The sequence below is a fragment of the Prionailurus bengalensis genome, chromosome A1 (assembly GCF_016509475.1).
Source record: "Prionailurus bengalensis isolate Pbe53 chromosome A1, Fcat_Pben_1.1_paternal_pri, whole genome shotgun sequence".
Taxonomy (NCBI): Eukaryota; Metazoa; Chordata; class Mammalia; order Carnivora; family Felidae; genus Prionailurus; species Prionailurus bengalensis.
Genome location: NC_057343.1, coordinates 115,260,631 through 115,275,396, shown reverse-complemented (window position 1 = coordinate 115,275,396; position 14,766 = coordinate 115,260,631). Strand labels below are relative to the sequence as shown.

Here is a 14,766-nt window from a genome sequence, read left to right as displayed (position 1 = left end):
GAGGGGGGGAGAGAGAGAGGGAGACACAGAATCGGAAGCATGCTCCAGGCTCTGAGCCATCAGCCCAGAGCCCGACGCGGGGCTCGAACTCATGGACCGTGAGATCGTGACCTGAGCTGAAGTCGGACGCTTAACCGACTGAGCCACCCAGGCGCCCCTATATCCTGCTTTTTTAAAGTTAATATTGAAACTTCTAGTAAACATTATTCTTTGTTGGATGCTTTTACCCTAACAAATGGACCACAATTTACATAGTTCCCTATTTTTGGACACTTAGTGGTCCCAATTTTGCTTTTACAAATAATGTTATTATGTAAGGTCTTGAGCATAAATCTTTGCCTACACTTCAAAATTTTTTCTTTAGGATTGGTACCAAGAATTATAACTACCAGGCTAAAGGATATATTTTTAAGATTTGTGATACATATTTCCAGATTCCTTTCAAAAAAAGTTATGAATTTACATAATTCATGAATAATCAATAGCTCTTTTGATAAATGTTTATTTTTTTAACTGCCAGTTAGATTGATAAATGTTTTATGTTAAAAACAATTAGTAGTGATTTCATGTGAATATTAGCTATGCACATTTTGCTAGTAAATGATTGTGCCTTTGTCCATTTAGATACTGGAGTCTTAAGTTACCCAGGCATTCACTTGCTTTTAATAGACAGTAGGTTCAAGATATTCCAGGGATTTGGGGTCTAATCTCAATCTTAGGGAAAAATCTTTTTAACACAGCACATCCTAAGTAGATTAAGTTGACCGTGTTTTGGATATTTGATTTCTTGGAGAAGAGGAAGACTTGGAGCCTGGTAAATTACTGGGTCGTCTTCTTCTTTTTTTTTTAAAGCTTTATTTATTTATTTTTTAATGTTTGCTTGTCTCTCTTCAGAGAGAGAGCAGGGGAGGGGCAGAGAGATAGGGAGACAGAGAATCCCAAGTAGGTTCTGTGATGCCAGCACAGAGTCTGATGTTGGGCTCAAAGTCGTAAACCATGAGATCATGATGTGAGCCAAAATCAAGAGTTGGACACTTAACCAATTGAGACACCCAGGTGCCCAGGTTGTTTTCACCTTTGACTATTGCAAATAATGCTGCTATGAACATTGATGTAGAAATATCTGTTCAAATCCTTGCTGTCATTTTTTGAGGGTATATACCCAGAAATGGAATTGGTGGATTATAAGATAATTCTATATTCAATTTGGAGGCAAGCTGCCATACTGTTATCCATGGCAGCTACACCATTTTTCATTCTATTTGGTTTTTTGGTGTTGAGCTATATGAGTTTTTATATATATATTCTGGATATTAATACCTCATCAAATGTATGATTTGTTGATATTTTCTCCCATTTGGTGGGTTGTCTTTTTACTTTCTTGGTGGTATTTTTGATGCACAAAAGTTTTTAATTTTGTTAAGTCCAATTTGTCCTTTTTTTCTTTTATTGCCTATGCTTCTGTCATATTCACAAAATCATTGCCAAATCCAATGTCATGAACATTTCCCACTGTTTTCTTGTAAGAGTTTTATAATTCTAGCTTTCAAATCTTTGCTTCATTTTGAGTTAATTTTTGTATATAGTATAACGTAAGGGTTCTGAATAGTTTTTAATATTGTCAATATAATTGACAGGACAATGGAAAGTTGGTGGAAGGAGAAATGAAATATCTGGGCAGTCCCATTACTACACTTCAAAAATTGGATAAAAATTCAGAACTAGAAGAACACCAGGCAGAGGAGATTTCAAATGAATTGATGGAGTTTTCTCTGGAAGATCAAGAAGAGATCAAGGTAAAATGCTCCCCAGTATCTTTGCATTTTCCATATTCCTTCATTCTTGAATTAACAATGTTGTGTATATACTGGGTTTCAGCCACTTACTAAGTAGTAGGTGTGCAGAAATCAAGAAGACATGATCTCTAAACTCTAAGGGCTACCCGATAGGATATCAGGTAACTATGGGATTCTTATTACTGCTGGGTGAGAAGGTTCCAGTTACTAGTTTGAGTACCTCACCACCAATGTAACTTGGTGTAAATGATGGCTCCAGGATAATAGTAATGGATGGAACATACCTAGCATGATTTTTCAGGTATTTTACAATATATCCTTTTGTCTTTTATCCTCCTCGTGTCAGTGGGAGGCATACCTGAAGCCTGTGGCTTATTGGCCATATACTGAGGCAGTATATTGCTTTCTGCTCCTAAGCAGTTTCTGTACTGTCAGCACAGCGCCTGATGTAGGGCTCAAACCCAGGAACCATGAGGTCATGACCTGAGCTGAAATCAAGAGTTGGAGGGGCACCTGGGTGGCTCAGTCGGTTAAGCGGCCGACTTCGGCTCAGGTCATGATCTCGCAGTCCGTGAGTTCGAGCCCCACGTCAGGCTCTGTGCTGACAGCTCAGAGCCTGGAGCCTGCTTCAGATTCTGTGTCTCCCTCTCTCTGACCCTCCCCCATTCATGCTCTGTCTCTCCCTGTCTGAAAAATAAATAAACGTTAAAAAAAAAAAAAAATTAAAAAAAAAAAAAAAGAAATCAAGAGTTGGAAGCTTAACCAACTAAGACACCCAGGTGCTCCATAGCTCTTAAATTTGGGTCTTGGTCCATTTTGATTTAATTTTTGTGTGTAGTGATAGGTAAGGGTCCAATTTCATTCTTTTGCATGTGAATATTCAGTTATCCCAGCACCATTTGTTGAAAAGACTGTCTTTTCCTTGTTGAATGGTCTTGGCTCCCTTGTCAAAAATCATTCGACCATATGCATGATGATTTATTTCTGGACTCTATTCCATTCCATTGGTCCATATGTGTATCTTTATAGCAGTACCATAGTTTTGATTACTGTAGCTTTGTAGTAAATCATTTTAAATATTTTTTATTCCACAAATTATACCTGAATATATTCTTCTTAAAAAAAAAAAAAAAAACAACAACCTGTAATAGCTGAGGCTAACCCTATCTGATCACTATTGAAGAGCAACTTTGAGATTATCTGAGATTATCTGGGATTATAGGGAAAAGTCAAGAGTGTGGGAGTTGGTGGAACATATTGGTCTAGAAAGTAACAGACTTTGGATCCAGACTTTCTGGGTTCCATAGCTTGATTCTTTAACAATATGGGTACACTTATATGATTTCCCTATGCTTTAGTTTCTTAATCTATAAAAAAGAAAAAGTTTGGGTAACTATTTCATCGAGTTGTTGTGATGATTAAATGAGTTAATTGTACATAAAGCAGTTAGAACAATACTTGCTCAATTACTAATGTTTAATTATTGTAGTGTAGTATGAGTGCTTAATTACTATAGTGTAAGGGCCAAAATATGTGGAATTATAAAGATTGATGGAGAAGGGATGCTCAATAGCCTTGATGTCCTAAGCGAAGTGAAAGTTGCAGTAATCTCATGACTCAGTGGTGAGTGTTACGTGACAGTCATGATTAGAGAAGGTTATAATCAACTTTCGGAAACCACAGAAGGGAATTATTAAAAGGCTAATAAAATGATATTTGTGCTGTTTTATATGATAGACCTACATGGCATAGTGTGCTGTTGCCTAGAAGCAAGATTGGGGACTTTGGAACTCCAGAGATGATTAAGAGAGGGCTGTAGGGTGCTAATGGCAGATGAAAAAGGGGTTGAGTTAGTCTAGGTGATGGTGAAGGTAGCAGAGAAGTAGAAGATGATGAATCAAAGCCTGGATAAGGAGCCAAATGTCTCACTGAGTAGACTCACTAAAGTAAAAACAGTAATGTGGTTGAAAGTTGCTGAGGAGCAAGAAGTGCCTAGTTTAGAAAGCTTTGAGAACTAGGGGAAGGTTTAGTCAGTTTGAGAGCATGCCAAGTTTGAATTCTTGATAGTAGAGTAATAGAGGATAGTTGCAGATCTTTTTCTTTTTGTTTTGTCTTTTTTTTTTTTTTGGTCCCTCTTTGTCAAGAGGCTAATGTGGAGTGCAGGAGAAGCTTGGTGCAACTATTGAGTTGTGAAGTCACTGTCCAAAGGGTTTTCAGTTTTCAGAACACTGTGAGTTTGAGGAGAGAAGAAATAGGGATTTTAGTGTTGTTGGTGTAACAGAGACTAGACTGGAAAAGAAAAATGAGAGCCAGGTAATAATAGTAGGTCCCATTTATTGACTACTTAGAGTGTACTGGGCATTGTGTGCTGAACAGTTTATATCCGTCATTGCATTTAATTTTCATGTCAGTCCTGAAATATGAGTGTGATGCCCCTTTATTTTCTTTCTTTTCTCCCTTTTGTTCTTTCTTTAGTCTTATCTTAGGAGGAGAACATCTGGCCATGGGATAAAGGCTCTTACCCAAGGTCACAAAATTAGCCATTGGCAGTGTCAGGATTTAAGGTGAGATCTGCCTGACTCCTGAGCTGATGTTTCTAGCAGTATTTGGTGTCTTTTATGAAGATACCTGGAAGGTGAAAGTTGTCCCAGGAACACATAGTAATGACATTTGCTTTTTGAGTAGGGTTGGTAAGGTTGAATAGTCACAGTTTGAATGAATTGAAGTGTTCAGGAGGATGGTGAATCAATTATCTAGAACAGTGCTGTTCTGTAAAACTTCCTGAGATGATGGAAATGCTTTATATCTGTCCAATACAGTAGCCCTATGTGCGTTTTGAGCACTTAAAATGTGGCTAGTGCAACTGAGACACTGAATTTTTAATTTTGTTGAGTTTTTAAAAAAAATTTTTTTTAAATGTTTATTTTTGAGAGAGACAGAGACAGAATGTGAGTAGGTTAGGGGCAGAGAGAGAGGAAGACACAGAATCCAAAGCAGGCTGTAGGCTCCGAGCTGTCATCACAGAGCCCCACGCGGGACCCGAACTCACGAACTGCGAGATCATGACCTGAGCTGAAGTCAGACACTTAACCGACCAAGCCACCCAGATGCCCCATAATTTTGTTGAGTTTTAATTAATGCAGACAACCATGTGTGGCTAGTGTTACTATAATGGGTAGTGCAGATCTAGAATCTTCTAAACATATGGTCCCTGGAGCAGTAGCATCAGTGTCAGGTAGGAATTTCTTAGCAGTGCAAATTTTGGGGCCCTATCCCAGAAACTTTGAATCAAAAAACTGTAAGCGTGGGGCCCAGCAGTCTGTTTTAACAAAGCTTCCAAGCGAATGGCATTGGTTTGTAGGAAAACAGCAGAACCAAGATATGATCTGAAGGAGACAGGGTGGGTATTGAGAGAATTGATGTTGACCTTCCTGAAACAAACATTATTGAGGGCTAACTGGTAATGGAGGGTAGATCTGTGGAAAAACAGCAAGTTTAGGCATAGTTAGCATGGGGAAAGGTTCCTAGGCCTTCTGGAGAAAAACAAAGAGCAATATAGAGTGAACATTTAGTGGTGCTCTTAGAAATATATATTAGTCTTCATGTTTGCAAAATGTAGCTAAAATAGTCAAATCTCAACTAGTATTAACTTAGGGAATTAAATTTAATGTTGATTAAAGAGAAAATTTTTTGTTTTCAATTTTATTGTTGAAAATTTATCTAATGTGTTTAATCTGCTTTTATGAAATAAGTACAATGAACATAATAGAAATTTTTCTTGTCTTTGAAACATCATTGTGAATTGTATAATATAGACAGTATGGAAGAATGGATTTAAAATAGATGGACCCTAGGGGCGCCTGGGTGGCGCAGTCGGTTGAGCGTCCGACTTCAGCCAGGTCACGATCTCGCCGTCCGGGAGTTCGAGCCCCGCGTCGGGCTCTGGGCTGATGGCTCAGAGCCTGGAGCCTGTTTCCGATTCTGTGTCTCCCTCTCTCTCTGCCCCTCCCCCGTTCATGCTCTGTCTCTCTCTGTCCAAAAATAAATAAACGTTGAAAAAAAAAAATTAAAATAGACGGACCCTAGGAAATACTCTGGAGAGTATGTTTATTTACATGGAAGAGTAGCATATGGCTGTGAGATATTTATTTTGTCTTTAAAAAATAATAATTCCCTTTAAGTGCTCATTTTAATGTATTGTGACTCATATAACATCATTTTCAGTTCACACTATATAAGAAAATGCATAGCAGTAGGTTTTAGAATAGAAAAGACATAGGGATGTTTGTTTGGGGTTTACATTCTTGATGCTAAATGGAAATAGATACCTGATAGAATAAGGAGATTTGTGTAACCTCAGTGATTTTTGATTCATTCATTTAAAAAATATTTATTGAGTACCTATTAAGTGTCAGATACCATGTTAGTAATACACACTAGGTTTATGGTCTCTTGGAGTTCGTATTCTTATCAAAGGGATATCAACAACAACAAACACACGTTTGGCAGGGTAATGCATGTTCTAGTTAGAATTCTTGGTTGCAATCAAAAGAAACTGATTATTACTTACCTTAGGCAGAAAAGGGATTTTTCTGGAGGGTATTGAGGAGCTCAGAATTGCTAGGAAAGCTGGAAAACAAGGTAAGGCCTGGCCACAGTGCTGCTATGGGGTCATTGTTCTCAGGACATTACCACCAGCTGCCTGGACACTTAATGTCACCATTACTGAACCCCCTGCCCCATGATGTAATCCCACCTGATGCTAGACTCTTGCTCAGGGACATTTGCTGCCACCCACTATATTCTCAACTGTGATGCTGCAACCATAAAAAAAAGTCTCAACCAACCCTTTGCTTTTTTTGTGTTATTCCTCAAGTTTCAAAATGCAGTCAGGAATATCCGGTTGACTATAAAAGAATGGAAAAAGGAATTCCTGTCCCCCTTCGGCCTTCTTATTAGGATGCAGGACTGCCTCCCAGCTAATTTGAGATTTTACCAAATCTCCAATTTTAGCCAAATTGCAAATGACTGCCATAACAGACAAAATGATTTAATTATTGCAATTGTTCAAGTGTAAAGAAGGTAACGAAATGGGGACTGAAATAAACACTAATTGAAGGGAACCTTTTAATGGGAATAAATAGGAAAGGCCTCCTTGAGTAGGAGATATTTAGTCGAGAACATATTGATAAACTGTCCCAGTTTGCCTGCCATTGAGGAGGCTCCTACAACCTGGGTCTTTCAGTGCCAGAAGTGGGAAAATCATAGACAGATTTGAATGAGTTGGTCACTCTAGTTGTGCAGGAACCATACATGACCTGACTAGAGACAGGAGGATTCCATGAGGAGCATATTGTAGGTGCAAAGTTCCCAAGGTTGAATAGATCTTGGTGTGTGCAAGGAATTGAGAAGCCAGTGTGAAAGAGGGTGACATTTGCCTGAAGTGGGATAGCAGGTAAGCAAGAGACAGACGATACAGGGCCTTAGGGCTATGGTAAGTGTGTGGATTTTATTCTTAGTGCATTGGCAAGCTATTGGGGGATATTAAGCAGAGGAATAATATGATGTGGTTTATTTTGTGAAGACTGCCCTGTTGCTCGATGAAGAATGGATTAGAGAGGATTAAGAGTTGGAAGGAGGTGGGAAAAGAAATGAAAGCAGGTACAAGTAGGACAGGAAGCTATTTCAGTAGCTTCAGGGAAAGTTGGTGGTAGCCTGGACTACGGTGGTGCCTACAGAGACAAATGGATAAATTCAAAAGCTATTTTGGATACAGAGTAGACAGGACTTGGTGGGTTGCATATAGGCTGTGAAGGAAGGATAGGATCAAGGATGATTTAGACACGTTAAATTTGAAGTGTTTTGGGGGCTCGTGGGCGGCTCAGTCACTTAAGCGTCTGACTTCGGCTCAGGTCATGATCTCACGGTTGGTGATTTCGAGCCCTGTGTTGGGGTCTTTACTGTCAGCACAGAGCCCACTTCAGATCCTCTCTCCCCTTCTCTCCCTTTGCATGCCCCCCTACGACACCCGTGTGCTGTCTCACACATTCTCTCTCAAAAATAAACATTAAAAAAACAAGTTTGAAGTGTTTCCGTTTCAAAGGGAAAACAGAAGCAATCATACCCATATAATTTACCATCCCTCTTGTCATCCTGCATGAAGTGTCCCTCCCCCTATCTGAAGCTACCTCCCCCTCTGCACTTCCACCTGTTGATTGATTCATTCATTCATTTGGTAACACTGGGGATACAATAGTGAACACAACAACTCAGCAAAGTCTGTGCTCTCATGGAGTTTACATTCTAGTCAGGAGGAAACAGATAAATAAACAAATACATTTATAATATGACAGATGGTTAAAGACTGTGGTAAAAATGCAGGGTAAAGAGAATAGGGAGTACCTGGATTGGGCTAGAGTAGAGTGGGAGTTGATATTTTTGATAGGTTTCATAGATTAGAAAAGACCTCTCTGAGAGCGATGTTTTAGCAGACATCTGAAGCAGGTGAGGGTACCAAACAAACAGGTATCAGGAGGGATGAGTTTTTCTAGGCAGAAGGAAAAGCAAGTGCAATGCTTTTGAAGTGGGAATGTGCTTGGCATCTCTGTGGAACACCAAGAAGCCAGTATGGCTGGAGCAAAGTTAGCAGGTGCGCAGTGGGACAGAGTGTAGGTAGTAAGAAGGACAGGTCACATAGGGCCTTGTAGGCCATTGTGAAGATTTTGCAAAACCTGAGTCACATGGAAGCATCTCCTCTTGACTGTTTCTGCAGTAATCTGCTCTTTTTCCTTCCTGTATTATCATTTCCCCCTTGCTCCTAGATGAAGACTTCACAATTTTTTTGGTATCAGGATTCCTTTGCAATCTTAGAAATTGTTGAGAACACTTTGCCTTGTACCTGGTCTTACGGGAAAAGCATCCAGTTTTTCTCTGTTGAGTATTGTTAGTTATGGGTTTCTTAAGATGCCCTTTATTAGGCTGAGGAAGTTCCTTTCTATTCTTAGTTTGCTGAGAGATTTTAGCAGGAAGAGAAAATATTCTGTCAAATGTTTTTTCTGCATCTATTGAGATGATCTTAGGAGTTTTTTTTAACTTATTAATATGGCTAATTACATTGATCTTAGAATGTTAAACAACCTCTCATGCAGGTGATATCCTTACTTAGTCATGACGTATTATCCTTTTTACATGTTGTTGGATTTGATTTACTGAAATTTTACCGAGAATTTTTGAGTCCATGCTCATGACAGATTCTGATATTTACTGTTTTGTTTTCCCTGTAATGTCTGTAATATTGGTATCAGTGTAATGTCATCATTTGGAAAGAATTCACTCTTTTTAAGTTTTCTGGAAGAGTGTGTGTAGAATTGGAGTTTTTTGTTTTTTGTTTTTTTAATGTTAGGCCAAATTCACCATGAAGCCATCGGGACCTGGGCTTTTCTTTGTGGGAAGTTTTAAAATTACTAATTCAATTTTTACTTTTTGTAGATCTAGTCAGATTTTCTATTCCTTCTTCACTAGTTTCAGTCTTTTTAGGAATTTGCCCATTTAATCTAAGTTTTCTCATTCATTGGTATGTAGTTGTTCATAGTATCCCTGTATAATCTTTTTTATTATAATTGCTAGTACTGTCCATTCTTTCATTCCTAATTTTAGTAATTTGAGTCTTTTCTCTTTTTTTTTCTTGGTCAATCTAGGTAAAAGTTTATCAATTTTGTTGATCTTTTCAAAAAATCAACTTTTGGTTCTGTTGTTTTCTCTTTTCTGTTCTTTACTTCATTAAGTTTTTGTTCTAATCTTTATTTCCTTGCTTCTGCTTGGTTTGGATTTAGTTTCCTTTTTGATGGAAGGTTAGGTCATTGTCTTGAGATCATTCCTTTTTTTCTGTTACAGGCCTTTATAACTGTAAAGTTTCACCTAAGCACTACTTTAGCTGTATCCTTAACTAAATTTTGGTATGTTGTGTCTTCATTTTTATTCATCCAAAAGTATTTTCTAATTTCTCTTGAGATCTTCTTTGACCCAATGTTTATTTTGGAGTGTGTTGTTTAATTTCCACCTAATTTGTGAATTTCCCAGATTTTTTTTCTGTTACTCATTTCTGATTAATCCATTGTGGTCAGAAAACATACTTTGTATGATTTCAGTCTTTTAATATTTATTGAGTCTTGTCTTATGACCTAGTGCATGATCTGTCCTGGAGAATATTTCATGTGTATTTGAGAAGAATGCATGTTCAGTTGTTGGGTACAGTGTTCTGTAATGTCTGTTAGGTTTAGTTGGTTCATAGTATTGCTTCAATTAGTTTTTGAACTTTCTAAAAATGCTCCATACTAAATGTTGCCATTACTGGCCTTGCTATTCTTACAGGGCCTTTGCATTGTTGTTTCAGCCTGGAACATTCTTCCCATAGGTAACACAGGATTTTTTTCCCTCAATTCAGTCTCATTTCCCTACATGTGTTAACCATCAGAAAAGCCTTTCCTGACAAGCTTTCCAACCCAAATGTATTCCCTATCTTTTTATTCTTCTTATTTTTTACTTATAGAATTTAAAAGCACATATTTCTTTGTCTCTTCCACTCCCTTATTCACTGCTATGACACGTAGTAGGTACTCAGAAACTGCCAAGGAAGTATGTGGATATGGAAATCTGGAAGTAAGAGCAGAAGTCTTGATTTGAAATAGATATTTGAGAGTCATCAGTATAAACAATACTTATTTTCAAAACAGAAAATTTGAATTCACAGATAGAAAAAAAAAAATCACATAAGGCCAAAGTGAGGAGATATAAAAGGGCCAGGAACTAACCCTCGTCCAACATCTGTTAGAGGTTTGGTAGTGAAGAGGCCCAACAAAGAGGACTGAGAAGGAGCAACAGAGAGGTAGAAGCTTCATGGTTCTATAGTTCAGGGATTGCCTGTACCAGCCCTAATCTAAACTAGAAGGTGTCTTGAAGCCAAGGAAGAAGGCAGTAGCCAACTCCATGGAAGCTACTATGAAGTTCAGAAAGATATATGTCTAAAGATACAGTGATATGAAGATTGCTGATAACTTTGACAAGACCAGAAGCCAAGTCTATTTGTATAGAAGAGTGTGCAGGCCATGAGGAAATGGTGATGCCTTCTCAGTTTACAAAATAATAATTATTCAATTAGATCTTTTTATAAAATCTGCAGATAGACTCGAGCTTAGCAAGTTTCCTTTTCTTCTTCCTGGCCTTTTCAATGCTTAAAACTCCCAAATATTGAAAGTATTTATTGATTCCTTAAAGAAGGAAAATCACTAATTGGCAGATATTGAGTGCCATCTAAGCCAGCTGGTCCTTAGTTCTCCCCACTGCTGCTTCTGAGAACTGGGAAATTTTGACTAGCAAGACAAAGCTAAAGTATCATCGTGTCTTCATGACCAAGCATGTATGCTCTTTGCAGTAAATTGCCTTTTGTTTTAATATAAATGTGTTGAAAAGAATCTGTTAGAAAAGTAGTGGCTATTTCTGTTTGTTAAAGTAGTTTTCTGCTGTCATTTATTTCTGGGTTCTTGCTTTGGATTATACAAAACACAAAAAGATATTTATCACCTTCATTATCACCATAATACCTACTAGAAACCTAAAGCATCAATGCAAGAGAATAGAGATTCAAGAAATAGACCCATGCATATATGGCCAGTTGATAATTAGACCAAGATACAAAAGCAATTAAATGGAGAAAACATGGTCTTTTCAACAAATTGTGCTGGAGCAATTGAAAATCTATATGAAAAACAAAAACCTCAATCCATACCTCATGCCGTATATAGAAATTAGCACAAAACGGATCATAGACCTAAATGTAAAATCTGGAACTATAAAACATCTGAAGAAAAAAACATGGGAGAAAATTTCTGTGACCATGGGTTAGGTAAAGGTTTCTTAGATATAATATTAAAAAATGGATACATTTCCCTTAGTAGCTCATTCATTCCAAACTCTTTAAAATGAGCCGTTAGCCTAATAATTTGGTATGTTCTAGGAAGGCTCTTATGGTTAAAAGAAACAAAGACTGCACTAAGGCCATCAAATTTGAAATTCCTATCTGGCTTTCTCCTGCCTTCTTCTCAGGGCAAAATTGAAATTATATGAAGAATAGTGGGTCAAGAAGTCTGGGTAGCCTGTTCCTCATTCCTTTACTACATCTCTCTGCCACTATACCTTCGGTTCATCCATGCATTCATCACTGGCCTCATGGCCTTGACTGTATCTCTTGACTTCTTCCTTTTAAGCTTTGGCTTCTGTTGCTGCCTAATTATTTTGCCATTTTCTAAGTTAGACTCCCAGGAGAGAGAACCTAATTGGCCCAGATTATTTTTACATATTCTAGGCTACTAAATGGGTGTGTTGAACCAGCAATATGGACCTGTCAGTGGCTCTGGACAGGGTTGTGGGGATGTAGGGAGTTGACTGGCATGGATCCAAGGGAAAAGGTCTGTGTAAAAATATTGGTAAATAAAATGTGAACTGTACCTTCAACTGGTACCATGAACAATGGAGTTTTCCTTAGATGGGACCATCGATGTGACAAACACTGTAATAGATATAGTTACTATAAAGTAAAATTTTGATGTTCTTTTTTTATTCTCCCAGAAATCATTGACCATCAACTTGTCTTCTAGTTATAGCTCTCTTATTATCTAGCTCACTTCTCAATCAATCCATAGCAGTTAGTGAGGTGAGTGTATAAAGTAGAAACTTTTGGCTTTTATCTAGGCAAGAGATAGAAGGTATATGGGAACAGAGGATAAGAATCTTGGATTAGTTGAGGGGTACCTGGCTGACTCAGTCACTAGAACATGGGACTCTTGATCTCTGTGTTGTGAGTTCGAGCCTCATGTTGGGTGTCAAGATTATTTAAAAACATTTCTTTTAAAGAATCTTAGATAAGTTGAAAGTTGTTATCAGAGGTCATTTAATATATCCCTCTGCCTGTGGTTATAATACCCAAATCATGGCTTTCAAGGAGACAGTAGTCCATCATGTTACACTTTAGTCTGGGCCAGTAACTCCAAGACTAGTTCTTCATGGTATTTAATCCATTTTTCCCATGATAGTCTTCATAATATCAATCCTATAATAGTAATCTTGATATTAGATTCTAGTGTTCCCGTTTCCCTTGCAGGATGCTTATTTTGCTATTTTTCTTTCCCACTAACAACCTCCTTTATAAGAAAGCTGAGTGGTATTTTTTCTCTGTCCCTCTAAGAAACTACTACCCAAAAAAGTGACACATACTCTTGCTGCCTAGTATTTTTTTTTACCCAGACTGACCTTTTTGGTTTGTCATCCTCTATTTTGTTTGGGTCCTTAAATGTTGATTGTCAGAGTCTTAAGATCCTATAGAGAAATTGTGGGATTAGGTTCATTTGTTTGTTTTTTCCCTTGACTGGAGGAATTGAGTTAGCACTTGCTTTCTCTTACAAGAATTGGTGTGTATAAGATGGTCACGTGGTGAATTTGGTTTGGCTTAGAGTTAATGTATCTGGGGGAGATGAAACATCATGCAGTCTGAGGAGAAAGATGTTAATAGGAGGGGAAGAGTGGTTGCTTACCTAAGGTTTTGCCTATCAAACTTTAGGGTTGCTAGAAATCACCTGGGCAACTTGCTGAAGTGCAGATTTTAATTCAGTCTGGGGTCCAATATCTAGGATTCTTCATTTCTAACAAGCTCCCCGGAGTATTCATGCTGCTGGCCTGCAGACACACTTAGAGGAGTAAGAACATGGCGGGGGGCGGAGGGTGATATTCCCATACAGGCATCTTTGAATAGAAGCTCCTTGTATCGCTCGCCTTCACTGCCAGAGACTCTGAACAGGCCAAGACTGAATCAGGTGGTAAAATTCAAGGACAATCCCATAGCGGATAAAGTAAAACAGGAGTATTGTTCTCACAACAAAGAATTCAGGAAGGTAAGAACTTTTCAAGATGAGAATCTGTTTAATGCTCTTTCTTGTCTTTTCTGCTTTTTTGGTATGAGGATTGCTTTAGTATATCTTCTTTTTAATTACTTTTGCTTTTTGTCTCTTTGTTCTGTCTTTTCTACATCTGCATCCATGTATAAAATATTTAACAGTAAATATTTTTTATATTATACTTCTGGAAATGATGTTGGCATACTGTCTTCCCAACTTTCTTTTTTAAGATCTGAGAGGATACAAGGGAACCTTGAATGTTAAGGATATTTACTGCTGTTTTAACTGCATTCTGACAGAAACAGCATCATGGAACACACTGTTTGGTGGCAAGTAACTTTTGAAAAGCTTAGCCCCCATTTCCTACCTCTCCTTTATAAAAAAATCTAAATACATTTGGCTGTTTTATAGTACATAAGTTTCACATAAACAAAAGAAGCTGTTGTGAGGGGTGCCTGGGTGTCTCAGTCAGTTGAGCATCCAACTTCGTCTTGGGTCACGATCTCGCGGTTCCTGAGTTCAAGCCCTGCATCAGGCTCTGCACTGACAGCTCAGAGCCTGGAGCCTGCTTCAGATTTTCTGTCTCCCCCTCTCTCTCTCTCTCCCTCCTTGACTCGTACTCTGTCGCTCTCTGTCTCTCAAAAATGAAAAAACATTAAAAAAAAAAAAAGAAAAAAAGAAGCTGTTGTGAAATGTCCATAATCCCATAGGCCAGAGATAATTATTGTTAGCTGGTGTATGTTCTTCCAGATTCTTTTTTGGATGCAGTTTTTTGTTTTCTTTTATTAAAGTGGTATTACAAAAGCACATGTTTTCTCATTTTTTTAAGGGTATCATGAACTTATTTTCATGTCAATGAAATTAATCTACAACATACTTTTTTTTTAATGTTTATTTATTTTTGAGAAAGAGAGAGACAGAGCATGAGCAGGAGAGGAGCAGAGAGAGAGAGAAAAAGAGATGGAATCCAAAGCAGGCTCCAGTCTCTGAGCCGTCAGCACAGAGCCCATTGTTTGGGGCCTGAA

The 14,766-nt window shown here is 38.0% G+C and overlaps 1 protein-coding gene across 4 annotated transcripts in view; it reads left to right on the top strand.

Annotated features, from left to right (window-relative positions):
• Window positions 1–14,766, top strand: part of CDC25C (cell division cycle 25C) — a 29,315-nt gene that overhangs the window by 8,932 nt on the left and 5,617 nt on the right. For 3 of the 4 annotated variants that reach the window (XM_043588905.1, XM_043588896.1, XM_043588925.1), the window contains 2 exons: window positions 1,638–1,796; window positions 13,586–13,738. In XM_043588905.1, the coding sequence (XP_043444840.1) occupies window positions 1,638–1,796; window positions 13,586–13,738 (312 nt within the window). The remainder of the gene's footprint in view (window positions 1–1,637; window positions 1,797–13,585; window positions 13,739–14,766) is intronic. The other variant, XM_043588917.1, reaches the window with a different exon arrangement.